This window comes from Engystomops pustulosus, chromosome 1 (genome assembly GCF_040894005.1).
Source record: "Engystomops pustulosus chromosome 1, aEngPut4.maternal, whole genome shotgun sequence".
NCBI classification, from domain to species: Eukaryota; Metazoa; Chordata; class Amphibia; order Anura; family Leptodactylidae; genus Engystomops; species Engystomops pustulosus.
The window spans coordinates 222,301,789-222,329,486 of NC_092411.1; the positions used below are offsets into that span (position 1 = coordinate 222,301,789).

Below are 27,698 nucleotides of genomic sequence, written 5' to 3' on the forward strand. Positions count from 1 at the left end.
CATGGATAAAGAGGTATTTATTTCCAGTTGAGTTCCATAGTGGTTTTTTAGAAGAAATACTTTCAAATATAAAGACAACTAGTGTAACATACAGCATAGACACTGGACCCTTCCTACAGCTTGTATCCAATGAGACAGCAGCGCTTGCACCTTTGTAGTGCTTAGATGTAAGCTTCATAGGGAATAATAGTGTAGCCTGGTGAGGTAGGAAAGTGATTGTACAACGCCATTCACAGTGGGTAAGGTCAGTAACGCCATTGCTTGGTTCACATGGTGACACAATCTGGCAGAATAAGAGGTTTGCAGCTAAACACCAGAATAATAAAGCACCAATTCCAGTAAACAGACTCATCCACATACATCCTTATATGTCAATGAACAGGCATACAAGTAAAATGCTGGCTAGGTATATATCACCAGTACTTTGGGTAGGAAAGTCAAATACAATAAGAAAAATTCTACATGCTGCAACATAGCAATGTTGGGTATAGATGGATTCTTCCTACAATAAGAATTGTGCTTGAAAGAATAGATCTGATAAGTGGCAGCGTACAGGAGCATCTAACAAGCATATTAAGGAGTGGTGCTTTCTACCTTCCATTATTTATTATCAAACCTAGTTCTTTCCTTTCCCATTCAAGAACACTGGGGTCAGAATCAATCAGCACTTATAAGTACTGGCTAGATATGCCAAAATTCCCACACAACCATGCATCTATATCTGTGCTTTCTCTGGATACAATTTCAGCAATACTTGTAAACTTCTTGCTTTTTAAAGAATGTCTTAATATATTACTTTGTAAGTACACATATCTGTATATTTATATATATGTATAAAACCTCAAGTGTTGCAAGTTCACATTTAAGCTTATTCTGATGGCTTAGGTCCATGAGCACATAGTGATGGTGATTAAGGAGGTCTAGCAATATTATTTTTATGTATGGCTTTCAAAACTGAGGCTTTCTGAGAACCCTCCATGTAATTAAATAGCATAGAATGTGCCAGAAGAGAACTAGGAAAAGTCTAAACAGATCCCTGCAAGTGGAAATGATTACATTATTATAAAGAACCTTTAGTTGTGTTTACTATGATCATCATATTTTGTTATGATGGGTACTGACATGGTTGTCTTGTGTACTACTTTCTATAAATGCATAGAATAACACTGAACAAAGTGAGGTATGAATGAGGCTTTTCACTTCTACAGATTGTCAAGCAATAGCAGCAGATTGTAGAACTATTATGCACATTTCCCCATATGAGTTTAGCACTCATAAAATTGATTCTTTAGCAGAATCCCCGTACTGGTTACACATTGCACTGAGAAGAGTGATTTGTAATAAAGTCTAGCAGAACTCCCTATAATATATAATAATATATTCCACATTTAGTTTACAGACCTTATTCAATTATCAGTATTTAGCTCTGTTAATGGCATTAGTACTTGTACCCAAAACCAGGAGCAGATCCAAAACATAAGACACTGACATGGGAATAAGGTTTTAGTGTGGAGGTCTCAGTAATGTATATGAATGATGGTAGGTGGGATTTATAAATCATCAATATAAATATCTATGTCATGTTCCATTATGTCCCAGTCTGATATTATTGCCTTTCCAATGAACACATGTAGATGAGAATGTACATCTTTGCCCCTTCCAGGTATAAGGAGCGATCATTCACACAGTACACAGCATAAGAGACACTGCAGAAAACCAGGTGAACACTGTATGGTGCTTTCTTTAGACAGGAGCAGAACTATCCAGGAACCGGGGATTGTTGAATGAAGGATTTCTAATTCTTGGGTAGGGAGATGTGAGACATATCTAGGAAGAAGAAAAAGATTTTAAAATAAATAATAAATAAACAATAATAATATTGGGGGACAGAGTGTTGTGAATGTTTTTCTAATATAATATTTTAAGAAATTCTGCTTAGTTTGTAAAAAAAAAAAACAGGCTGCAATACTCCCTCCCATAGACAGCTGTATCCCAGCCTATGAATTTACATCTAAATTTCCTGGGGGACATTTATCAAAAAATGTTGCAGTATTTCTGTCTTTTCTTCATTTTTTCTCAGTGTTGTGCCTGATTTGTCATTAGTTTCCAGATGTTTGACGGATTAAAATGTAGAAAATCCGTTAAAAGGTCGCAAAAACTATCCATCTCACTACTCGGGTCTTTCATCAAGCATAACTTCCGGTGCTGTTTCTAGGTTGTAACTAAAAGGTTTTTTTAACCCTTTAACGACCAGGCCCTTTTTCGTTTTTTGAGTTTTAATTTCTGTGTGAGGGATTGTTTTCTGCATAACAAATTGCGCTTCATAATGACGGTATTTAATATTCCATTCCCTGTACTGGGAATGGGAAGCAGGAAAAATGCAGTGAAATTGGTGAAAAAATGCTTTGGACCATTTTTTTGTGGGCTTGGATTTTACAGCTTTCACTGTGCGCCTCAAATGACATATGTCTTTTAATCCTTGGGTCGGTACGATCGTGGAGATACCATTTTTATACAGATTTTATAATGTTTTCATACACTTACAGAAATTAAAGGAGTTGTCCGAGAGTTGTGAAAAAAAACAAAGATCTACTTACCCTCCGGCGCCCTCCGGTATCCCGCGCTCTCCAGATTCGGCTGGTTATTTATATTTCTATCAGTTCTAGGGAAAGGGGGTGATTTAATTTTTTGGGGTTTTTAATTTATTTAGTATTTTTTCATCCCCCAAGGGTAATTTAACCCTAGGTTGTCTGATTGACCCTACCACACACTGCCATACCACAGTACAGTATGGCAGTATATGGGGGTTTTAATGATCATGCATTACAATGTGGCACAGGCACATTGTAACAAATGATCACATGCTATACACCCTCAGGTCTTACAAAGACTGGGGGCTTTCATAGCAACAGACCGTCGCTCCTCGATGATGTCACGAAGAGCGATGATGGTCAAGTCAAGATGGTCCCAAGATTTACAGCCGCTGGCAAAGCTGCCAGCACCGATTGCGAGTGTTACCAGTGGGTGTTCGCTGCAATATGCAGCAAACACTCACCGTGTATGGAGATGGCTCAGCCCGTGAGCCCTTTCTGAACACCGGCAGCTGACGTGTCGATTTGTTTCTCACATTTTAATTTTTGTTGCCCTTGCATTCTGGAGACTGCTGTGTGACATTTCTGCAGTAGCTTGCAACATTTATGTGACATTTGACAAAAAGTCACAAAAAAATAAAAGGGAATGGTATCTAATGCCAAAAAACCCAAACAACTGATAAAAATAGCTGGGGGAAAAAAAAACACATAAACAGATGCAAATAAGCACCAAACGAAAAAAAAAACTATGATAAATGTTTACACAGCTGTGAGCAGTGAGGTTTAACCCCTTTACATTCAGTTTAAAATTCTACAGCCAGGGAGAGAGCAGAAAGGGTTAACATTCACTGCTCACAGAGGAGAGAGACATATCTTGACAACAAAGAATTAACACTATAACTAAGGGACACTTTGCAGTCTGTTTCTTTACAAACTAAGCAGAATTTATTAATAAAGTACTGTATTTCCACCATATAAGATGACTAGATAGTGTAATACAGTATGTCCACACATAAAAATTCAACCTTATACATCAAAAAGAGGATGTGTATGAGGGACAAAAATACTTTATTTGAATAGAAAACAAGAATTTTTAGCCCCTGGAAATCTCTTCAAATGTCGGGGTTGTCTTATATACCGGGTGAGGGGGACACCTTATTGATGCAAGATTCAATAATGCATCCCCTGCTGCAAACACCCACCCGTAACACAGATCACGGGTTCTAACTCTTTGATCACCCAGCTTTCTGGTGGCGATAAAAAGTCCACTTAGATCTTCGCTCACGGTGACGTCATCGGGTATCGACGATGTGTCACCATGACCGCTTCAGGTATGAATAAGACCTGAGGTTGTATGCTTTCTGCTCATTTGTTACAATGTGCCAGTGGCACAATGTAATAAATATTCAGTAAAATTCCTATATACTGCCATACTGTATTATGGCAGTATATGGTAGAATCAATCAGTCAACCTAGGGTTAAAGTACCCTAGGGGGGGTCTGAAAAATAGTAAAAAAAGAATACAAAAAAATATCAATCTATCAAAACAGCAGAACAGAAAATAGCACAAAAATATCGGAAACATCACTTTGCAACAATTTTAATTAAAAAGTGATCAAAAGTATGTAGTCCTAAAAATGATAGCAATGAAAACGACATCTCATAAAAAATTACGTCACAGACCAAAGTATGAAAAAGTTATTAGTGCCAGTAGATGGCGAAATGAAGATTCTTTTTCTTGTGCAGAAGGTTTTAATTAATTAAAATTACTATATTGAAATCAAATCTGATGTTTTTATTTTATTTTTACTTATATGTGTGTTGGAAGAGGGGTAGTCTTATACAGCACATATATCCTAAACTCTATAGCTTAACTGGAAAAATTTGGGGTCTTCTTATACGCCGTAAAATATGATACATTAGAAAAATGTAAACACTCCCCGCACACAATATCAAACATAAACCAGAATGACAGTTCCTACTTTTTCCTTCAATATCAATGAATGTGGGCTTGTTTTTTGAGGTACAAGTCATAGTGATTAGTGATTTTAAGTAATATAAAAAACAGAAATTCAAACTACTACTTACCTTGCGCCTTAAAAAATCTAAATTATAAATAATATACCGTATATACTCGAGTATAAGCCGACCCAAGTATAAGCCGAGGCCCCTAATTTTACCATAAAAACCTGGTAAAACCTACCGTATATACTCGTGTATAAGCCGAGTTTTTCAGCACAAAAAATGTGCTTATACGGCTTATACACGAGTCAATGTATACTTAAAAAAAAAAAACTTATATATTCACCCTCCGGTGGCCCCGATGCGTAGCGCTGCTCCCCTGATTTCCGCGCGGCTCGTCTTCAGGCATCCGCGTCCGTCTTCTGTCTTCTGCAGGGCGCCGCCATTGTTTTTCTCCCGGGCGGCGCCTAGCATGACATCAGCAGCGGCGCGTCATGCTAGGCGCCGCCCGGGGAAAGAACAATGGCGGGCGCCCTGCAGAAGAAAGAAGACGGGCGTGGATGCCTTAAGACGAGCCGCGCGGACATCGGGGGAGCAGAGTATATAAGTTTTTTTTTTTTAATGCTGGGCTCGCTGTATACTACTGTGGGCAGGCTGTATACTACTGTGGGCAGTGCTGTATACTACTGGGGGCAGTGCTGTATACTACTGGGGGTAAGCTGTATACTACTGGGGGTAAGCTGTATACTACTGGGGGCAGGCTGTATACTATTGGGGGCAGGCTGTATACTACTGAGGGCAGTGCTGTATACTACTGGGGGCAGTGCTGTATACTACTGGGGGCAGGCTGCATACTACTGGGGGCAAGCTGTATACTACTGGGGCAGGCTGTATACTACTGGGGGCAGGCTGTATACTACTGGGGGCTGGCTGGCTATATACTGGGGGGTCTGTGACCAATGCATTTCCCACCCTCGGCTTATACTCAAGTCAATAGGTTTTCCCAGTTTTTGGTGGTAAAATTAGGGGCCTCGGCTTATACTCGGGTCGGCTTATACTCGAGTATATACTGTATATCTACGGTATATATTTTTTACTCGAGTGTAAGCCGAGTTTGGATTTTGAGCACATTTTTTTGTGCAGAAAAACTAGGCTTATACTCGAGTATATATTAAAAATACAATTAAAGCAAAACCAGATTTATAAAAATCTACATCCACTTCATGCATTTTGTTGTTACACCAGCCACAAACTGTATAAAATGTCAATTTATTATTTTACCTTTTAATACAACAGCAAAAACACGACATACAACAATAAAACAGCCATTTTGCTGTGTGTATAGTTACTTTTTTTCACTGATACCTTTAGGAGCTGGCAGATGCTTATTCAGATTCCACAGCCTCTGCACTCTCTAAAATACAAAAACTTACATTATTATTTCAGTGTATAAATATGAGGGGCTATCCTAACAATATGTATTAATTTACACTGTTTAGGCCTGATCCACACAAATGTATGAAATCGCCATATACCGGCCCCATTCATTACAATGAGCAATATGCTATCCATTTACATGGCTGTATTGTCCTCCATACTGTTCAAATTTGCACCCGCATATACGTCCCCATAGACAGCAATAGCAGCGGTACCATTCCGCATGCATGCTCTATCTTTCTCTGTGTGTGTGGCTGTGTCGCCTCCTCCTCCTCTCCCGGCGGGCATACCGCTGTGTGAATGTACCCACCCTTACAGTATCCAGGGAGACCAGAACCAGTGTAAAGTGCATTCTGTAAACAAGCCAATAGTCAGCCATCCATTACTTGCCAGCCCACTGTATTTTATACGGATACAGTATGGATACACTGACATACGTGCTTATACGGGTGAAAAACGTCCTGTATTTACGGCTAAAATACAGCTGTATATACAGAACAGGAAAAAATATATGATGTGCATGAGGCCTTAAATCAGAAAATATAAATGTGAAAATAAAATATTTCTTAAACAGGTTGTCTAATTTAAGCAAAAATATATAACCGGGCAGGGGGGCCAAGAAAAATAAGAACTTATACTTATCCTCGCCGATGTTCCCGTTGTCCTGAGCCATCTCCTGTTGATGCTGTGCCTCTTTTTTGTTTTTAGCCCCCCCCCCCCTCCCGGCCAACAAATAAAAACATCAATAAATATAAATATCTAAAATTTAAATATATATCTTATGCAATCCTTCTGTCTGTTAAATTGCTCAGGGCAATGGTCAAACTTTTTCACCGGCAGGATCCCGTGACCCCTAGGCAGCAGGACTCCGGACTTCCTGGATTCTGGATGATGGAGGGGGTCGTGCAGTCAGTTAACCCCTCGGCCGCTACTTAAGTGCTGTGATCAGTTTGGACCGTAGAACTTTCAATGGTTAACACTCATGATCAGTGCTGTTCCCGATAGTGGGCGTTAGAGGCCACTATAATACAGCAGACGCCCACTATGTATTTAGAGGACTCAATGTTAATTTATGGTGCCCTGTCATTAAAAAGTAGGTGCTTGTTGACAGGTAATTTTAATTGCACAACTGTGCTAATAGAAATAAACTGTGCAAACTTTAAAAGGAATATTTTACATGGTTTTGGGCCACAATATCATCAGCATGACATAATATCCCAAACCTGCTCAATTTCCAAAAATATCTGTTTATCTAATTAAATGTTTGGACATTTTCCAATATTGTTCTGCAATCAGTTCTGTGTATCAGTTTTTAGATCTCTGCTTGCTGTCATTTGTTGTTTACTTTGTGGTCATGTGATGTCACACGGGTGCATGTCTCGTTACTAGACAGGTCGCTGTGCACCTGTATCTGCATCACATAACCATTTACTGATTCTTACTGAATTACAAACTGAGATAAGAGCAAGAAACTTGTACAAAAGTGCTGATGTACGTGGTTTGTGCGGATAAAGTCGAGTACTGCACATGAGTAAGGGCGCGGTCCCACGGTGCGTTTGCAAACGCAGACGCAGACCAAACCACGCCCACCGGGGCGGTCCGCGGTCCGATCGCATCGGCGTTTCTCTATGTTTCTATGAGAAACGGACCGCGGACCGCCCCGGTGGGCGTGGTTTGGTCTGCGTCTGCGTTTGCAAACGCACCGTGGGACCGCGCCCTTAGAATCCTGGTACACACCTTCAGCTTCGGGTGCACTCTCTACTTCAGTCTCTTCTGGTTTCCTGGCTGTAAGCTCCGACCAGTCTTCTGCTGCTGATGCCAGCTCTTCGATGATATTGTCTGAACTGGCTTCAAGCACAGGAGATGTCTCTTCCAAAGTTTCTTCAGCGGGTTCGGTATTCAGTGGTTCCACTGGGAAGAAAAAAAATACGTTTTAAGGATATGTGCAACTGTAGAGGAGTTTTTTTTAATATTATACGCTTTTCTATTATGGGCTAAAGATAAATTCCCTAATAGGTGTTAAATGGCACAGAGACAGAGAAGCAGCCTGATAGCACAGCGTACATCTCTTCTCTCTATACATCTCTTATATTAGACATGTCTCTGCATGTAGATGTACCTGTGTCTTTGCCTTCTGTAGCCTTTCACTGTTCTGCCCTGCTGTCCTCTGCATTGTAGTTCGGGAGGAAAGGTATCTGCCGTACAGGCAGTGGAAGGGTATTTGATAAAAGCGCTGTATTTGTCTACAGTAGCCTAAGGGTTAACCCAGACATGTGGTGAGCAGTAGTCTGATTGTTCATGTTGGCTTAGCCAGCAAAGACCTGTAAAAGGCCTGTCTGTAGTCTGTACTGGGCCTTACCATGGAGTAGAGGTAGGCTGGTAGCGGGGCACCTACTCCATCAGGGCTTCGGTCCTGGGTTTGGTGCAGCCCACAGGTCAGGGACACATGACTCATTAGATCATGACATAAACTGTGTTTATCAGAAGTAGTAGGTGAGGCATCACCTGGGGATCTGAAGGCTGCAGTGTGTAACATACAGCAACAAGTTAAGTGCCAGCTAGTGAGTCAAGTGCTGTTCCCTGGCAGCCAGGTGCACATATAGATAGGGATTTGCATTGTATTTATCAGTGCTCAGCTAAGAAGGTTTTGATTTGTTTATGCCTCTGTTAAGGCTGACTTTATGTTGTTTGGCAAAAGTGTGCAAATAAAACACTTGCTTTGGACTTTAACCTGCATTGTGTGTCCCTGCTTCCTGCACAACTACCTAGTATCTGCCAGAGCAATTCCCCACAATATACAGACAGATGGCAGAGACACTGACAGAGACGAGGAAAGGGGAGGGAGCAAGAATACTCATAACTCTGCTGCTACTGCCCCTCCTATTCAGCAGAGCTCACAGTTGTAAATAAAGAAGAATGGGTGTACAAACAGTACAAAACTAAGCAGCAGAATTCCTTAATCACTGGATGAACATTTAGGGATTATTTAAAAGGTAGCCAAGGCACATGGGCAATACATGAATTTATTTATGAGTGTCCAGAGGGATTTTGGTTAGTTTCATAGGAGTTCATCTTAGGAGTGTGAGCTACATACGTAGTACATCCTGAGACTTTCAGAAGGCTTCTATGAAGGTTTTTTCGCCAAACATTTGAAACTGATGCTTCTTTGGTAGTTTAAAACTTTCTTTCCTAATGTTGTTTTTTATTTTCCAGTGTATCATAAATAGTAGACGTTTTAGCCTAGTTAAAATCTCCAGTTTGTTAGAAAGTAATTGCTGGACCATAGAGTGCAGAGCTATATAGAACCAGGAATAGATAAATAGGGAATCAGTGGGGATTTTTTTTAAAAAAATTTTTAAAGCTGAATCCAGCACTGCTCTGGCGGCCAAGTTTGTTAACATGGCGCGGACCAGAGCGACAGCAGAACAGGACACGAGGAGGGCGTCGGAAGGTAAATACATCTTTATTTTGTTAAGCAGCCCCCATCCGGGCACCTTTTGTTTTTTTCATAACTCTCGGACAACCTCTGATTGGCAGTCAGACAGACTTCATAATGCAAGCCTTATGTAGTCACAAGCAGAGTCAGGTCCTGCCAGAGTAGTCAAAAGAATAGGACACAGTAGGAACTGTAGTCTCAGAACAACAAGGAAATCCAGATAACAGCAGTATTTCACGTCTTTAAAAGGACACATCAAACCTCAGGGTCATACACCTCCCATTTGGTAAGGTACATTATCTCACCAGTAATGTGTACTGATAAGGGACATATTTAATCGGCCTTAAAATCGTAAGAAGTAATGGTGCATCCACATATATTCAGTTTTTCAGAGCAGTTTTTGAAGCCCAAAGCATATGTGGATCAGGGGATTATCATTGAGAAAAGCTGCAACTCCTCTGTTTCACTCCAGTCCTGGATCTGCATCTGAAAAACTGCACCCTAAGGCCAGGGGAAGAGGGAGGAGACATGAATTATACATTCCCACTGGAGAAGGTAATGCTGAGGTCCAGTCGCCATTAAATTGCATTGAGCCCCACTCCTGGAACCTCCATGTTACTAGATGAGATGTACCTATCAGATCCTCCTTACTGCACAGCAATAGAGCTGAATAAGGAGTAGTTTGAATTAAACTGTGGTCATACACTTTAATTTTCCAAAAGCAAGGAGAGGATGCTTAATCAACTTTCATTTATTATACAACCTAAATTGTTCTATAAAATGTACATAAAAAGTGCCTTTGGGTGCATGAAGATGATTTGGTTCTGTTAAAACCACATAGATAATGTAGAACTGAAAAAAACTACCTGATGGCGCTTACAGATTATGAAAGAGAACTCTATAAGCACAGGTGTGTGCACGCCCTTGGTATCTGTCGAATACTGTGGCTGAAGGCCAGCATGAGGGTGAGGTGGTGGCTTAGTACTCTACCAGTCTTTTCTTGAAGAATATGTGAATTTGGCAGACTCTCTCTGGCACTGTTCATGGGGGCACTAGACACTATTCTATTGTAATAAAGTTGCTTCTCATCATAAAGAAGGAGCAAAAGATAACAACATGTGAAAATGTAGAAATAAGCCAATAGGGCAGTCAAGTGAAGTACAGAAATGCAAAGCCAACTAGAAAACATAGCGTGTCCAGATTTACTAGTTATTTACTGGCCCTCTGTGCCTGATAAGTAGCAGGTAAAATATTGCAGGCTATATGGGACTCATTTGACTTCTGTAATGTCTATGTTAGCCACAGAATAAGCATCTGTGGTTGCTTGCAGCAATTTAGTCACAGCATAGTATATGGGATTTATAGGGATATATGCATGATCTGCCAAAAAATATAAAGTTCAGAAATCAAAGCATGTGAATCATTGCAGACCGAAGAGGAGCCACGTCGGAGCACCAGAGGGTGAGTAAGTAAGTTTGTTTTATTTGTATGTGCTTGGCATGGGGCTGGCTGTATACTACTTGGGGCTGGCTGGCTGTATACTACTGGGGACTGGCAGGCTGTATACTGTATGGGGGCTGGTTGTATACTACTGGGGGCTGGATGTATACTACATGGGGCTGGCTGTATACTACTAGGGGCTGGCTGGTTGTATACTACTAGGGGCTGGCTGGTTGTATACTACTAGGGGCTGGCTGGCTGTATACTACTGGGGGCTGGCTGTATACTACTAGGGGCTGGATGTATACTACTGGGGGCTGGCTGGCTGTATACTACAGGGGGATGACTGGCTGTATACTACAGGGGGCTGACTGGCTGTATACTACTGGGGGCTGGCTGGCTGTATAATACATGGGGCTGGCTGTCTGTATACTACTGGGGACTGGCTGGCTGTATACTACTGGAAGACTGTGACCAATACATTTCCCACCCTCGGCTTATACTCGAATCAATAAGTTTTCCCAGTTTTTGGTGGTAAAATTATGGGTCTCGGCTTATACTCGGGTCGGCTTATACTCAAATATATACGGTAGTTCCCAGATTTAGATGTGTTTAGACCTAAATGCTTGCGTTCAGAAACTAGCAACTTGTTTTGCTGGATAAGAAGGATTTCGGGAGTTCGGGAGTAGCTCCCCCAGTTTAAATCACATTTCTAAATCCTATTATAACATGTGAATGCTGTCTCAAGGTGTGTAACCTTTGCAATGCACAAATGACTGTATCATATTGTTTTGGAATGGAAAATTGATTCCTTACGTGTTATCAATGTTTAGTTTATGTAGTAGGGTATTATATTCCCTATCTCCTGCTCCCTCAGGCAGTTTCACACGTGCCGTTTTTGTCATGTTTCCAAAGCGCAAGTGGGAGGGGGTTTGGCCAAAACACATATGCATTTTGGCCAAACCCCCTCCCACTTGCGGTTTGCCGAAAACAGCACATTTTGACAAATAGGAAGCACACTTTTTTTTTGTTGTGTAAAGGACATCAAGTCATAAATGAGTCTAATTTCATAGTGAAATGTTTATCTGCAAAGGTTTTCAATGTTTATAATTTATACCAGTATAAAAGGCTGGAATGTGGATCTCTCTAAACTCTACCTATTTTATCTATAGAAATCTTTTTTATATAAATACATACTTTTATCTACACTTTTGTAACATTAAAAAGTCTTTACAAGAGCACTATATGATGTAATTACAAAAAAAAAACATTTTAGAAGTAAAAAATATGTTGTCAATCTAAACCACCACAAATAGGATTCCTGCCACAAATCCTAGCACACACCGATGGTTGCAGACAATGGGTTAGTACCTGCCATGCCGCCAGTGAGAGAACTTTGACTAATGCATGTTGTCATGTCCAAAAGCTGACACAGGAAAGCTAAATCAGGCTGACATAATGTAATATGTTCAGTAAGTCCAGTGGAATTTTCCTGCACTGCATTTGTCAGAAGTCCAACTACACTCTAAACTCTGATCTCAAACTTTAACTAAACGTTCAACTTAATTTTAAAAATTGAAAGTTCTTCAGCTGAAATACTTCCCTGTTCCATCACTGATCTCCCCTGTACACCTTTTACATCTTCAATGGTTGGCGCTGATCAGAGAGGTATTATTTCTCATACAAATGCAAAATACTACTTTCCTTTTCAATATGTAATATATGCCATTGGACAGTGATAAACTTCTCCATGAGGGACATGTATCCCTCCTATTGCTTTCTTTTTCTTGTGCAACTTTTTGTGAGACTTTTTGCAGTTTGAGACTTTTAAGGTGCAGAATCAAACATCGTACCAGAGTTGGCTGCCTCCTGGATTTAATGCAGTGAGCCAAATTTATCTTTGTAGCCCAGGATGTTTATTCAACGGGTTATGCTTTTGGGCTTTGAAATTGTCCCTTTCTTGCACCTAAAGTCCCAAAACAGAGTATGCTAGACCCAGGGACACATGTATTATAGTTTTTGGGCTGCCACTTTTTCAAGTTTCCAGAAGTTTACTTACTTAATCATTGCGATGTATCTTAAGTTTTTTCCCTTTTGGGATACATGTGATGAGTTGCTTGCTTAGTCTCACTTTTGCTACATTTTGTGGTGTGCGACTTTTTAGTCCCAAATAGTATCTCCCAAAAGTAAGTCTGGATCTAGCATGCTCTGTTGTGGGACTTATTAGGTGCAAGAATGGGACAATTTCAGAGCCCAAAAGTCGCACAAGTTGAACAAAGATCTGGGCTACAAAGATAAATATGGCCACTGAATTACATCCTTAAGGCAGCTAACTTTGGTAGCATAGAAATAAATGTTCCAGCTCACCAGCCTCCCAAGAAACATCCCCTCAGGCACTGTCATGATTAAGAGCAGCCAAACTGCTTGAAACACCTTGACGTTTGTATTCACAAAGATGAATTTTGAGAGATCTCCAGGAGCTGGATCTGGATCCTTTTTCTCTAAGCTAACTTTTCTACGCTGCTTGATTCTGCACCTAAAAAGTCTCAAACTGCAAAAAGTCTCACAAAAAGTTGCACAAAAAAAGAAAGAAAAAGCAACAGGAGTGATACATGTCTACTTTTGGGAGCTACTATTTGGGACTAAAAAGTCGCAAAAGTGAGACTAAACTGGCAACTCATCACGTGTCACAAAGGGGAAAAACTTATGATACATGTTCACCCGTATGTTTTGGATTTGTCAAAGATTCAAGACCAAAGAGGTAAAACACACGGCCATGGCTGACCTGTGAATCATAGACCAAGCACAGTGCCTAGGAGGAGACTACTAGAATCATACTGATATATTAATCAAACAGTCCCTTAGTTCATGCAAAATAGCAGAGCAGAGCTAGTATCATAATTGATACTCAGTGTCCTGTGGATGGGGGGATAACAAAAAAACTTGGGACAGACCCTTTAATGATCCTTAGAAAGTTGGTTTCCCCTTAGATCTCGTAGAATGGAGGACTTTGATAGACTTTTTGTTTTTCAATCAGAAAACAATCTGAGTTACCTGAATTGTTCTGCATTTCTAAAACATTATTGTATTCTCCCCACTATGTAAAGCTGACTAGGTGACGCTTAGGGATAGTCAGCCTTCCACTGAAGGCTAAATATCAATATTATTTTTTGGGTGAAAGGAGGGTTTTGGAACTCTTAAAGAGATTTTTCCAGGAATACAGTAACCCCCAGGAAGTTGAGATGAGGAAAAAAAAGAACTTATACTTACCCCACATTCCTCCAGCACTTACAGTTTTCATACTATGGGACATCACTTCGGTTTCTAGAGGACTTTCTATTGTGTCTTCAAGGATGCCACTCTTTGTATGAATCGTGTTCCATGATCCCAAACAGACCCAAAACAAAACTGAAGGACCAGGACAAAGCGGGTGCTGGAAGTCAGAGCGGGGTAAGTATGCGTTTGGCCCCAACCCTCTAGGGGTTTTTCATGTTCCTGGAAACCCCCTTATTATCTTTAGTTTGGTAACTATGATTTTTCCAGCAGAATATAGTATGACAAACCTGGGGTCAACTAAGTAAATATTAAAGCAGTTAGTTTGAGAGGGAAGTCATAAGTCAAGATAACATAGGATAGTTATATGTCCTAAATAAGGCTTACCGCCTGTGGAGATTTTGGTTATGATATGTCAATGTGTAATAATCCATGTTTGAGAATTGTAAACACTCTACCCTAATTTCTTTTATAAGTTCTATACTCGCCCCCTTTCGCGCATGAGAATATTCGTAGGAAGGCTAATTTTTGTAATGTCTTATGGATGTAGTAGACCAGTGGTGGCGAACCTATGGCACGGGTGCCAGAGGTGGCACTCAAAGCCCTTTCTGTGGGCACTCAGGCCATCACCCCAGAATGAAGTTCACCAGACAGGACTCAAAGAATCTTCCTACAATGATAGATGAATTTGCCCTCCTCTTTTCAACTGTGTTGGTGTCTTTAGGAGGCTGAAGGATTGAAAGTTGTCAATGAACAAAGAGAAATAAATTACTGCTTAAATTGCTGCGCTGGCACTTTGCAATAAATAAGTGGCTTTTGGTTGAAGTTTGGGCACTCAGGCTCTAAAAGGTTCGCCACCACTTTAGTAGACTATACATTTATCAATCCCAACTTACCCTGCCTTTTTTGCTATATTAGATTACCTACTTATACATATGTTTTAAGTTGTGTGAGAGAGACCTATTAAAGGTATACATCTGTTAGAATGTGTGCTCACATCTAGCTGTTGCATGTACAGGCTTTATATAAGAATTTGACAAGATTTCTCCAGTAAATATGGAGCTCTCTGACAGAAACCTTTATTTTCTTTATATCCTGTACAATTTCTTTAAAATGTAACTCAATGGAAAATGAGATTTGGTCCTTACAGTCTACACTTAGGTAAAAATTATATTTACATAAATGTAGATGAACTTGTAAGTTAATTTTCTAAATCGGAATGTAAAATAAGTGCATGTATGTTTTGCTTTAACCTTGCTCTGAAGCAGCATCTGTGCTTGGTGCTGGCTCCTGCTGAGTAGGTGCGGCTGCAGTCTCATCTTCTACAACTGCTGGCTCCTGCTGTGTTGGTGCGGATGCAGTCTCCTCTTCAGTTACAGTTGGCTCCTGCTCCACAGATGCGATGGGGGCTGCTCCCTGCTCTGTGACCTCTTCTGCAGCAGCTTCCTCAATGGCTGCTTCTACAGCCTCTTCAATGGTCTCAGGCACTGCTTCCTCTTTATTACCTTTTAAAGGAGGTGAGGAAAGATGACACAGCTCCGAGATCAGACAATTGACATTGTGGCAGGCACTTATGCAAAATGAAAAGGTGATAAACCGGCACTTGCTTATGTATGTAGGCATGTGGCTTGGTTGCTTTTACCTAAATTACACTAATAAATACTAAAAGATTGAAGTTACAGGAGAGTCTTTTAGCGCAGATTCACACTGGTATTTTTTTTTCTCACTATTCTTGTACATTCTAGTGATTTTTCATTAGGCTTATGGACACAAACAGATTTGTTTTCTCTTTAAGCTACCTTGTAAGGCAGCTCCCTTGACTTCAAGCATGACCTACAAGAGGAGTGGTTTTCCTTATTCCATCCTGGAAAACTTTGCATATTTTCCCACAATCCCCCCAGTGTAGGCATCCATGGCCATAAGATGCCACACTTCTACATGGTGGCCTTAAACGGCAGTCTCCATAAGGAGAACTCTTACTTCCCAACCTTAGTCACAAGCCTCTCATCCAGCCAAACCAGTTTCCTAGACTGTACTGAGGAGACCCAATCAGGTCGAAACAGTGCTGTCAACAGTTAGGGAGTCTTTTCCTTCTGGAATAGATATTATGATTTGGTTGTAATCCCGCATCATGTCAGAAGGCTTCTTGTAAGTCATGCCTGATATCAAGGGAGCTGTCTTACAAGATCGCTAAAAGAAGTGTGGTTTCCCTTATCCCATCCTGAAAAACTTTGCATATTTTTCCAGAAACTAAAATGACTTCAGTGAAAAAACCACTGATGTGAAAAGATAATGTCAATGTGAATCCTCTCTTAGACAAATTATCCATGTGGCACTGATTGATAAACAAATGTGAACTGTAATTTTTTTTAATGTGTGACCCTGGTGAGCAGTCCAGAGAGTCACTAAAATTAGCGTAATTTTAAAAATAAATAGTGCCGATGAAAATAGTATACTTTGATATTCTTTATTAAATACTTATGTACTTGCATCTACTGACAGCTCAGGAATAAAGGAACCTGATAATAATTCCAATGACTTAATTCTTTAAAGACAAACCATGGATAATCTAATCACCTAAGAGATGAACCGTATATGAAAATATTCAGTAGATCTGGAAAGAGTTAATCATTTGCCTTCTTATCTGCCTAAAGTGGACATAGAACTTGATGTTTTCAGAGACTCTGCTTAATGCCGGAAAAAAAAAAAATATGCAGCTTTCCTTTAAGAAAATCTACCATCAAAATGAAGCATCATAAACCAGGTTGCTTTTATATTTTATAAATATAAAATGGTTACCACAATCACAGTGCCTATCCCTGGTTTACCATGATTGATTTTGAAGGTAGATTTCTTTTAACCCCATAGCGCAATAAGACGTACCCTTACGTCTTACTGCGCATGGGGGAGTATGAAGAGGGCTCACAGGCTGAGCCCTCTTCATACTCACCGGGCATTTGCTTCATAATGAAGCAAACGCCCGTCGCTAACACCCGCGATCGGTGCTTGCACCGATCGCGGGTGTTAACCCTTTGATTGCCGCCGGCAAAGCTGCCGGCGGCATTAAAGAGCCGGCGGCGCGTGGGCGCCGCCATCTTGGCTCCGATCGTCACTCCCCGTGACGTCACCGGGGAGCGGCGATCCGTTGCCATGACAGCCTGGGATCACACAAAGATCCCAGGCTGTCATGATCGAGGCTATCTATTATAATGTGCGATCTGCACATTATAATAGATAGTATGCAAAATCCCCATATACTGCCATACTGTAGTATGGCAGTATATGGTAGGATCAATCAGACAACCTAGGGTTAAAGTACCCTAGGGAGTCTGTAAAATAGTAAAAAAAATAAATAAAAAACAGTAAAAAAAAAAAATTATATTAAAAAAACATAAAAATTCAAATCACCCCCCTTTCCCTAGAACTGATATAAATATAAATAAACAGTAAAAATCATAAACACAATAGGTATCGCCGTGTCCGAAAATGCCCGATCTATCAAAATATAATAACCGTTCTTCACTGTGTTAAACCCCGTAGCGGAAAATAGCGCCCGAAGTCGCAAATGGCATTTTTTTGCCATTTTGAAAAATAGAAAAAATTCTATAAAAAGTGATCAAAATGTCGAACAGTCCTAAAAATAGAAGCATTGAAAACGTCATCAGAAGTCGCAAAAAATGACACCACCCACAGCTCCATACACCAAAGTATGAAAAAGTTATTAGCCCAAGAACACGGCAAAATGAAGAATTTTTTTTCTGTACAGGAGGTTTTAATTTTTGTAAATGTATGAAAACATTATAAAACCTATACAAATTTGGTATCCCCGTGATCGTATTGACCCAATGAATGAAATAAACATGTCATTTGGGGTGCACAGTGAAAGCTGTAAAAACCAAGCCCACAAGAAATGGCGCAAATGTGTTTTTTCATCATTTTCACTGCATTTAGAATTTTTTTCCCGCTTCCCAGTGCACGGCATGGAATATTTAATACCATCACTACGAAGTGCAATTTGTTACGCAGAAAATAAGCCATCACACAGCTCTGTACATGGAAAAATAAAAAAGTTATAGATTTTTGAAGGTGGGGAGTGAAAAATAAAAACGCAAAAACGAAAAAGGGCCTGGTCCTTAAGGGGTTAATGAAGTATATTACAAAGTTTAGTATCACCAGCACTATTTATTTCTAAAATAAAAAAAAGAGCTTCAACAGACTAGTTATGCTTTTAACCCAAGATGGGTAACGCACAGTCTACTTATCTCGATCAGGACTGCGTAGCGACTTATTTCATTAATGGTCAGTTTGCAGGCTTCCCCAGGTTTACAGAAGGATCATCTTATTAATCCCAACCCCTATTTCTTCATTATCAAAAGGATTACCCTGAACTGTTTACTCTCATCATACTCTTATTATTTACCTGTTTCTTACTGACACTAGTTGACAAGTAAAGGGATTATGATGTCTAATCTGTAAAATGTAGCTACAGGTTTTGTTTTACACTATAAAGGGTGAATATATCTAAATGATATATAGAACCACAAATATCTTTGTTAAACGCATTCACTGTATGGAGAGAAGATGTCTAGCCCCGTTGACATCTGCATTTGGCTTTGGTTTATTACCTGAGTAAAATACTCTCCTGGATCCACTGTACAAATGCAAACAGCCCTCGACAGATAAAAACAGACATTAAAAGGGGTATAAGTATAGTCCTGCAAATAACTAATATTGTTTGTCTAACGAATAGATATTCAATTTTCCAATATACTTTCTGTACAAGGTCTTTACGGTTTTCTAGATCTCTTCTTGCCGTCATGCAACATGAAGCTTCATTGTTTACTTCCCGTGGATAAACGTCCATGATCAGGTGACGTCACACAGGAGCACAGCTGGCTTTATCACACAGCTCTGATTACAGTGTTATAACGAGCCATGCACCTGTGTGACATCACATGACCATGGACCAGTGTTTATCCACAGAAAATCAACAGTAAAACTTATTGCATGGCAGCAAGCAGAGATCTATAAAACCGTGAAGAATGGATACAGAAATTAAAAATATTAGAAAAATGTTATAACTTTTCATTATACAACAATATCCTGTGTGGAATGTGCTTAAAGTGAATAACCCCTGTAACATCATTCTGAGCCTCAGGACTTTATTTTGACTCTATGTGACGCGATTGCAGATTGAAAACTATTCTAAATATCCTGGGGCTTTCCGGCAATGTTGCTGGAGTGCCTCGTATTTAAATTTATACACTCCCTCCATTGCGCTACCAGTGCCGCCTGTCACCTGCTCTATGAACTGTGGAAGGGGGACGCTCCGGTGGCTTAGCCGGAGGGCCACATGCCAATTAGAATGATTTTTATAACCCTATATTGCCACAATCATTGCATGTAGAGAGTTATAATAAAATAGGTCCTAAGGAACAGAATTCTTCAGGAACTTCTTAGTGGGACATGTCTTCCATCGCAAAACTCATGGTAGATGTCCTTTAATAAAGTTCCTTTATATTTCTGTTATTCACATCTCTTCACATTAGCATCATAATCTAAAAGATAGGGTATAGTTACCACATAATGTCCATATCAATTGTAGAAGTCATTAAAGTAGCCCTCACTGTCCCATACACGTATCTGGCAACATGATAACATTTGGGAGGCAGGACTCCTTCAGGTGTTATACTACCGTATATACTCGAGTATAAGCCGACCCAAATATAAGCTGAGGCTCCCAGTTTTAACCACACAAAAAATACTGAGAAAACCTATTGACTCATGCACCGGTATGCCTAGCAGATTTTGAAAAAATAAAAAAATCCAATACTCACCTTTCAGACGCCACCTGCAGGTCCCCTTCTTACGTTCGGCAGCGGCAGGTCCGTGCGGCATTGCAGCGCACATGCTCTGACGTCAGCCACTGCTGCCATCATGTTGTGTGCATAGACCTGCCGCTCCTGGACCCAAGAAGAGAACATGCTAGGGGCGCTGGAAAGGAGAGTATTGACTTTTTTTCCCCTCAGGGCGCGTTCACACGTTCTGCTAGCGCCGCGTTCATAATGCGACGCTAGCGAACAGGGGGCGGAGTTTGAGGCGATCGCAAATACAGAGCACCAGCTCAGGGTAAGCTGGTGCCAGAGCTTATTTTCGTTATTGTCATAAACCGCTGTAATCGCGGTTTAAACACTTTTTAATATTTATATCTGAAGGAGCTTCGGCACACCAAGCGCACGACGGTCGCGCGCTTGGTGTGCCGAAGCTCCTTCAGATATAAACATTAAAAAGTGTTTAAACCGCGATACAGCGGTTTATGACAATAACGAAAATAAGCTTGGTATTTGCAGCTTACACCTACCATTTCAAGTGGTAGGTTTCCTTTAAAGAGCATCAAACCCAATAGGATTTTAATTTACTTGTCTGAATTTTTATCCCATATACCAGTGTATCATAGAATTACTATACAATGAGAATAAGGCAGGTCACGACAGAGCACCAAGAAACAATGTTGCAGTTTTTCTTCCAGTACTAAATTATACTAGCAGAAACACATGTTAGTTACATCATCACATTTAACACCAATATGCCTATATACATCATTTTGCATAAGTGCATTGCAACAAATTGTAAAGGGTGAACAGCAGACAGGTGAGAAACAAGGTAAAGAACAGCAGGAAGAAGCAGCATTCTGGTTTTAACCCTTGATCTATTTAGTGTATAATGTAAACAGTTTCTCTTTCACACTATATAGGTAAGCAAACCCGGGCAGTCTACACAGGTGACTAGCAGCCTGGTAATCAATATCATGCGGTCAGTGGTGATTCAGACAATATATTAGGCATGCAGAAGTGTCAACATATCCCTAGAACTATATATATATATATATATATATATATATATATATATATATATATATATATATATATATACACACACATACACACACACCCCTTCTAAAAGGACCCATCTTTATTAACCAAAGTGGGAAGCAGTCCCAAAAACTGTTTTTACGCCTGGAAGACTGATAGCATCAATGTGTTATATACAGATGTGCCAACTCGTATATATGTGACATGTATACATGTCTAGAGTATGAATATATCCCTAGCTTGGGGTTAGATCCAACAATATCACTTTACAGCTCGGCAACCGCTTTGGCACAACCGATGTAATAAATTAAAAGGGGTGTTCCTATTACAGCAAATTAATGTTATTGTTTGTATTTTAAAAAGCTATACAATTTTCCAATATACTTTTCTAGTTCTCTGCTTGCCGTCATTCTATAGAAGGCTTCTAGGTTTATTTCTAGTGGATAGAAATCTGACCATGGTCACACAGGTGCACGGCTCATTAGATCATCCCGGCCCCGATTACTCTGACACAACGAGTCGTGCACCTGTGTGACCATGGTCAGATTTCTGTTCACTGAAAGTAAACCTAGAAGTTTTCTACAAAAAGACAGCAAGCAGAGATCTTGAAAAACATGAGGAATTGATACAGACACTATATTTGAAAATTGTATAGCTTTTTATAATACAAACAATAACATTAATTTGCTGACATGGGAAACTCCTTTAAGGTTACACACTTCCTTGGAAAATATGGCTTAAATGGCCAATACTGTTCTTTAGAAGCAATGTCACCTATACTTTTGGGCTATGCAGTGCATGAAATAATTATTGTAGGTAGACAGTAGGACAGAAGATATTACCATGAATATATAGACTAAATAATGTAGGAATCTGGCAGTTCTACTTATACGCTTTGTTAAAATTGCAACTTATGATTTTGCTTTTAACTATACTAAAATCTAGACAGACCAAGCCTTGTGTATTAAGAAAGACAAGCAAAGCAGACACATTAGTTAGGTAAAACACACACAATCCAAGTTAGTTTAATTTTAGGAAATGTTATAATCACCCCAAAAAGTAATAAAAATTACCCAGAAATTCCAGACATAGAAAATAAAAGGACAGTCAGTCAAACGCAACATTCAGTGTGGTCTTTTTATTGGACAGTCATTTACACACAAATAATCAGAGCAATCAGCCAGAACCTATTGAATGGACAAACTGGTTTTGTAGAGAATCAGAACTGGTGCCAACCCTTATTGACCAAAGCAGATCTGCACATACAGTATTCAACATCAAATTTGTTAAAAATTAAAGTGTAGGTGATGTATTAGGGCTGGAGTGACACTATAATCATCACTAGTTAGGCTGCACGGCAAGATGGACTGTCCCTTTATTTTGCTCCTATAGCTTGAAGTTTGGGTAGAAATCTCCCATGGACTTTATTCTGGAAATTGTAAGAAGCAAAAGTGACAATTAGAAAATAAAATCACATGAGCCAAAAAAAAGAGAAAAAAAACAGCTCATGCCATTTATGCTTTAGTTTGCTTTTTTTTTTTTTTTTAAATAAAAAATTTATGTTCACAAGCTAACCAGAATTAGCAGACGCCACAGAAACTTTCATACATCACAGAAAAAGGAACACACAAAACATGCTCTGTTGTGAACGAGGACCAATGGTATATGTAGAAGGATTTGGAATTTATTTATTTATTTTTTTAAATAAACTACTGGTTTAAGAATTTTTAGACATTGATGCTTGAAAAAAAGAGCATATAGCTCAGCCTTGATCAGAAGAGAGACATGTTTCTTTGCCATATATACTGCTTGGCCTCGTTTCCCACTGTAAATAACATTTGAATAAAGACTCTACAGATTTTACCAAATTTGAAAGTATTGTCACAAATCCATTAGGATACATAACCAGGCCAAGCAATAAATAATGCAAATTTAACAAACCGGAAAAGCACATGTATAGGAAAGTCAGGATTTAGAAGGCAAAATCCACTTACTTTTGGTCTCTGGATGGGAAAAAGAAAAGAAAAATACAATTAAAAAGCTTAAAAGTGATAAATATATACTTTAAATGTAAGAAGTCAGATCAGCAGAGGACCCCTTTTGCATGATGTGATGTCCATACTTCCTATTTGTGCATATTAAGAGTTAGGTGCGACTAAAACAATCCCATTAGTAAACATTGAGAGGACATTCCAAAATATCAGGGAAAAAAAAAAAAAAGTAAAATCAGGAACTTTGCTTAGACCCACCCAAATGCTAATGTGTGGAAACCAGTAACATGTGCTTTGCATTGTTACAGTGCATAGGTGTAAACGCATCTGCATTCTGGAGGGGCTCCTCCCCTTTGCACTTGAACACTTAAATCTATACAAGAGGAATGTGCCTCTTTATAGTGAATGGCCTCACCATAATCATCTAGTGCAGGTCTCAGCTGTGTATTGATGAAATCATGGCGGTCGTGGAAGCGTGCCTTGTCTCTAATCAATGTTCGGTAAGCCTGCAAAAACATAACGAGAAAGTATACAAATAGAATGAAAAGCAGATACTATCCCGAATTCACATAAGCAAGCGAAGATGATAATGCAGCATTAGAGACCGGAGACCACACTCTTGTGACCCCGTCTTCTCAGGAAATGAGGACGACCGACCGCAGGATATTTACACTGTATGTCCACAAACACATATTGCTCCTGGTCATGCTCCTTGGACACAGTGGTCTCATCCACAGCGTGTGGAAAGAGCTGCAGCGAAATCTGACCATAAATTGACCCAATGCCGAGATTAGTAACAGCATTTAAAGGAAACCTACCACCACAGATCTACCTACAAAGTTAGATTGGGTGGTAGGTGCATCTATAGGACGTGAGGATAACCCATTTAAGGGCTAATCCTCACGTCCCAGCAATCTTTTAATATCTTTTATTTCCCTAATATGCAGATTTTCTAAAGAGGCTACTGGGGCGTGGAGTAGCAGCGCCATGTAGCCTCAGCTCCAGCTACTCCACGGCCAGTAACCTCTTTAGAAAATCTGCATATTATAAATATTGTAGTGTAACAAAATAGAGCAAATCCATTGAAGATAGAAATATAGGACAAGCACAGCATTTACATTTATGTTGCAGATTTTCACCACATTTCACACTATCGAACTATGGCTGAGCAACAAAGCTCACATTAAAAAGAATTATAAATCTGCAATTTTTGTGGCTGTGTGAGCAAAGATGGTGGGTTTAAAGGGAAGCCTATTACAGATGCATGGCAAATATGTCTTTCTGCCTTTTCAAAGCATTTGCATTAAAATATAATTGTGTGTTAACTGAGCAGCCTGCAGCACAGACAAGTCACATGTTATTTGAAATGCATCCAAACCAAAGCCCAACCCCTGGGACTACACAGAGAATTTTGCCAGGATGCAAGGCAAGTTATAACACAATTGCATATGCAAAAAAAAAAAAAAGACATATGTGCAATATTAGTGTGATGGGCTTCTGTAACCTGTCTTTAGTGAAAATGAGGTTCCTGGTGACAGGTTCCCTTTAATCACTAGAATGGCCACTGATCATAAGGCCCTAATGGTGGTCACTGCTCTATTTATTCCTCTGGTAATGACACAAATAGTCAAAGGATTAAATGGAAAGTCAGAGAGCTTCCCATCACAAGTGAAAATAATTCATAGTGATGTGATCTACCGGTAATATTCTTCTAATTTTTTAGCCCAAAGGGTCATCTCATCTCAAAGTTTCTGAGCATGGTGGCTTATTTAGGCTTCACGCACCTGACTTTGCATTGTGCACAGCTAGTTCATGACTTCTGTACAACCAGCTCATGGCCCCCCATACAGGTTTTAAGTGTATGAGCAGAGTTTGGTGAACAGGTACTATTCCTTCCAGTATTGTGGCAAAGCAGCCCAGCTCCATTGAAATAGGGCGCAAACTTTCTTCAGTTTGCGTCCTGTTTTGGCAGAAGTAATCCGTATGAGGCCTTAGGCAAAGCTTTGCTTAGAGGTTGAAGTCTAGGTACACCTCCCCTAAAAAATTATATGCATGGAAATAAACCTTCCTCAGCTGGTCCCCAGAGATTTGGGATATTACTGATCAACCAATCAATTCTCCCACCAGGTAGTTGCATCCAGCACTGGAAACACTGTTATACCGTGAGTAGCTCCTTAAGGGGCAAACTGTGCACCACGAATAAGACCAGTCCACACAGTCTTCGTGAAATTATTTTCTCTATTTCTGTGGACTTTTTCTATGACCGGAGCTCCCAATATTATTCTTCTCCCTCGTTATTCCATCTTTAACCACCGATGAACGGTACTAATCGAAATATGGGGATGCTAGCTTTTATGTCCAGACATAAAACCTAGCGTCCTGATATTTTGACTTGTGATTGTGATTTAATTGACTCTTGTGAGTATGATGAACCTAAATAAATTTTAACTTTGTTGGAACGTACCACACCATTTGCTGCATATTTTCTTCCAGTTACAATATAATTAAAGGAGGATAATGAGAGTGCGACGGTGCTAGTCTGATTGGTGACATACTTTCAGCAGGAGAAGCTGAGGATTAGTGACGTTCACCGGTGGTTAAAGATGGAATAACAAGGGAGAAGAATAATATTGGGAGCTCCGGTCATAGCGAAATTATTTTCTCTCTGTGTAGTGGCTGAACTGTGTTAGACAACCAATCTGATATTGATGACCTATTATGAATATAGTTACAAACTTAGGAGTTGGAAACCCTCTTAAAAAATGTGAAATGAAAAGAAATTACTACATTTCCCTCCTTCACAATGTATTTGTGAGAAATCCATCTGTAGAGGTCTTCATCCTGATGCAAACACACTTTGGAAGAAGGTGTATATTACTCACTGAACAGCAAGGGTAACAAGAGCCATTAATATCATACAAAACATCAATATACATTAATACTTACATAAAATCCACCACCAGTAAAAGCAACGACCACAAGCACGTAATAGGGAAGAGTTTCTCCAGAAGAGCCAGGCACACTGCTGGACATCTGACGGACAGGAGCTAAAAAAAGATGATGTTACAATTATTACAACAGACAAATTCTTCTTTCAACTCAAAACATAAAATAGCGAGCAACTAGTGCATAGCAACGTATTGCCTATGTCAGCATACATTGTACCCTGCAAAAGAAATGCAGAGCTGTTCACAACTGATTTATTGAGTTTACTTTTACAAAATTTCTTAATAAGCCAATTGTAAAAAGCGGTTATATACCTAAAGGCCCATTGATACCGGCTTGTGATCAGGGGAGAAAGGATAAATAAGTGGTCTTTAGTGGCTAAACCTGACTATTAATACAACAAGAAAGTGCTTGCTGTCAGTAGACTTTATTCCAACAGTGAACTACCTGTATGGTAGGGGAACAACTGGACCAGTGACCATTTCTCTTCTGACCAGTGTAAAGAATAAACTCAGCAGAAAGTGCCATACCATATTACAAAGCAGAGGCTGCACATCCTGGAATTACTATTTATACAGAAAAAGATGTCTTTTCTCTGTGTAATAATATCATCTATGAAACCACTCACACAACATTTACACCAGAAGAAGTCACGATCTGTTTAGTGATAGAGTAAACAGAGTACGAAAGACCGCTCCTTCCTGACAGATGGTTGTAACAGCACACAAATTACACATATAAAATGACAAATGTCACAAAGTCTCTGATATAGCCATTTATAACATGCAATAAGCACACAAGGTAAATCTATGACATTAGCACTGTCTAATCCGAATAACAGGAAAGCTGGGTGCCTTGATTCTGTAATAAGCCACATAATGTAAAAATGAATAAAGGTCACATCCAGTAGTAACACGGCATACGCAACCCAGCAGGCTCCTCACACAGACATCTGCCACAACCATGCCAGAACAGGGCTACAAGGTGTAAATCTAATCATCCAGGAGACAAAACCCAGACTAGACAGACAGCACAGGAGCGCAGCCCCGCATGCCCACAGACAGCACAGGAGACATTTCCTTATGGACAGTACAGTGCAGCTTTACAATCATCTGCACTGCAGCCTCCATGTTACATGTGACCTTCACTTCTCCCCTTGAGTCATAAACTGCCTCATTGTGTATGCGGCAATGTGTATGGCTACACTACTGTATACAGAGCCTCCCCCCTCCAGTAATGGTCTCTTCCCCTGCACTCCTCAGTATACATAGTATACACAGCTGGCTCTGGCTATGTGCACCCATGTACGGGGGGGGGGGGGGGGGGGGGGGGGGGCTCCTCCACACCGCGTGACCTCTAAGTGACCACACACCCAGCACCGGGCCGGTAACAGGACTGCTCACTGCAAGCGCATCACAAACACGCTGACTCGTACAAGGCACAGAGTGACGGGATTACACGGATCCCCTCGCAGCACATGAGATTACACACAATGGCGACTAGCATAACCCGGGGACACACAGAGGACGTGCAGGAGGCGCTCACCATTGCGGAGCAGGGCGGCTGTTCCCCGCTGGGTCAGGGGGGCCAGTTTCTGCCAGGCGGTCCTCCACAGATGCATGGTGACGGATACCGGGGAGCACTGCCCGAAGAGGACAACTGAGGGGAGAAAAGCTGGCAAACTGGGAGGAGCCTTACAACTGGCAAGGACGGGTGACGTCACGGGGCGGTGCTTTACGTCATTACCCCC

General features: G+C 40.2%; 1 protein-coding gene across 1 annotated transcript; it reads right to left on the reverse strand.

Moving 5' to 3' along the window:
* On the reverse strand, window positions 1-27,698 carry MGARP (mitochondria localized glutamic acid rich protein). The gene is made up of 8 exons (XM_072119425.1): window positions 27,494-27,698; window positions 25,949-26,049; window positions 23,418-23,508; window positions 23,006-23,014; window positions 15,393-15,644; window positions 7,728-7,901; window positions 5,919-5,967; window positions 1-1,827 (listed from the first exon to the last, which is right to left on the reverse strand). The coding sequence occupies exons 1-7, from the start codon at window positions 27,567-27,569 to the stop codon at window positions 5,939-5,941; spliced, it is 732 nt and encodes a 243-aa protein (XP_071975526.1). The 5' UTR covers window positions 27,570-27,698; the 3' UTR covers window positions 1-1,827; window positions 5,919-5,938.

Bases quoted from the DNA above. Each gene is read 5' to 3' on its own strand.
- MGARP (XM_072119425.1), bottom strand. From the start codon at position 27,569: ATGCATCTGTGGAGGACCGCCTGGCAGAAACTGGCCCCCCTGACCCAG. The intron at 26,050-27,493 runs GTGAGCGCCTCC...ATCTTTTTTTAG, and splicing joins AGCCGCCCTGCTCCGCAATG to CTCCTGTCCGTCAGATGTCC. The intron at 7,902-15,392 runs GTTAAAGCAAAA...TTTTCTTCCCAG, and splicing joins AGATGCTGCTTCAGAGCAAG to TGGAACCACTGAATACCGAA.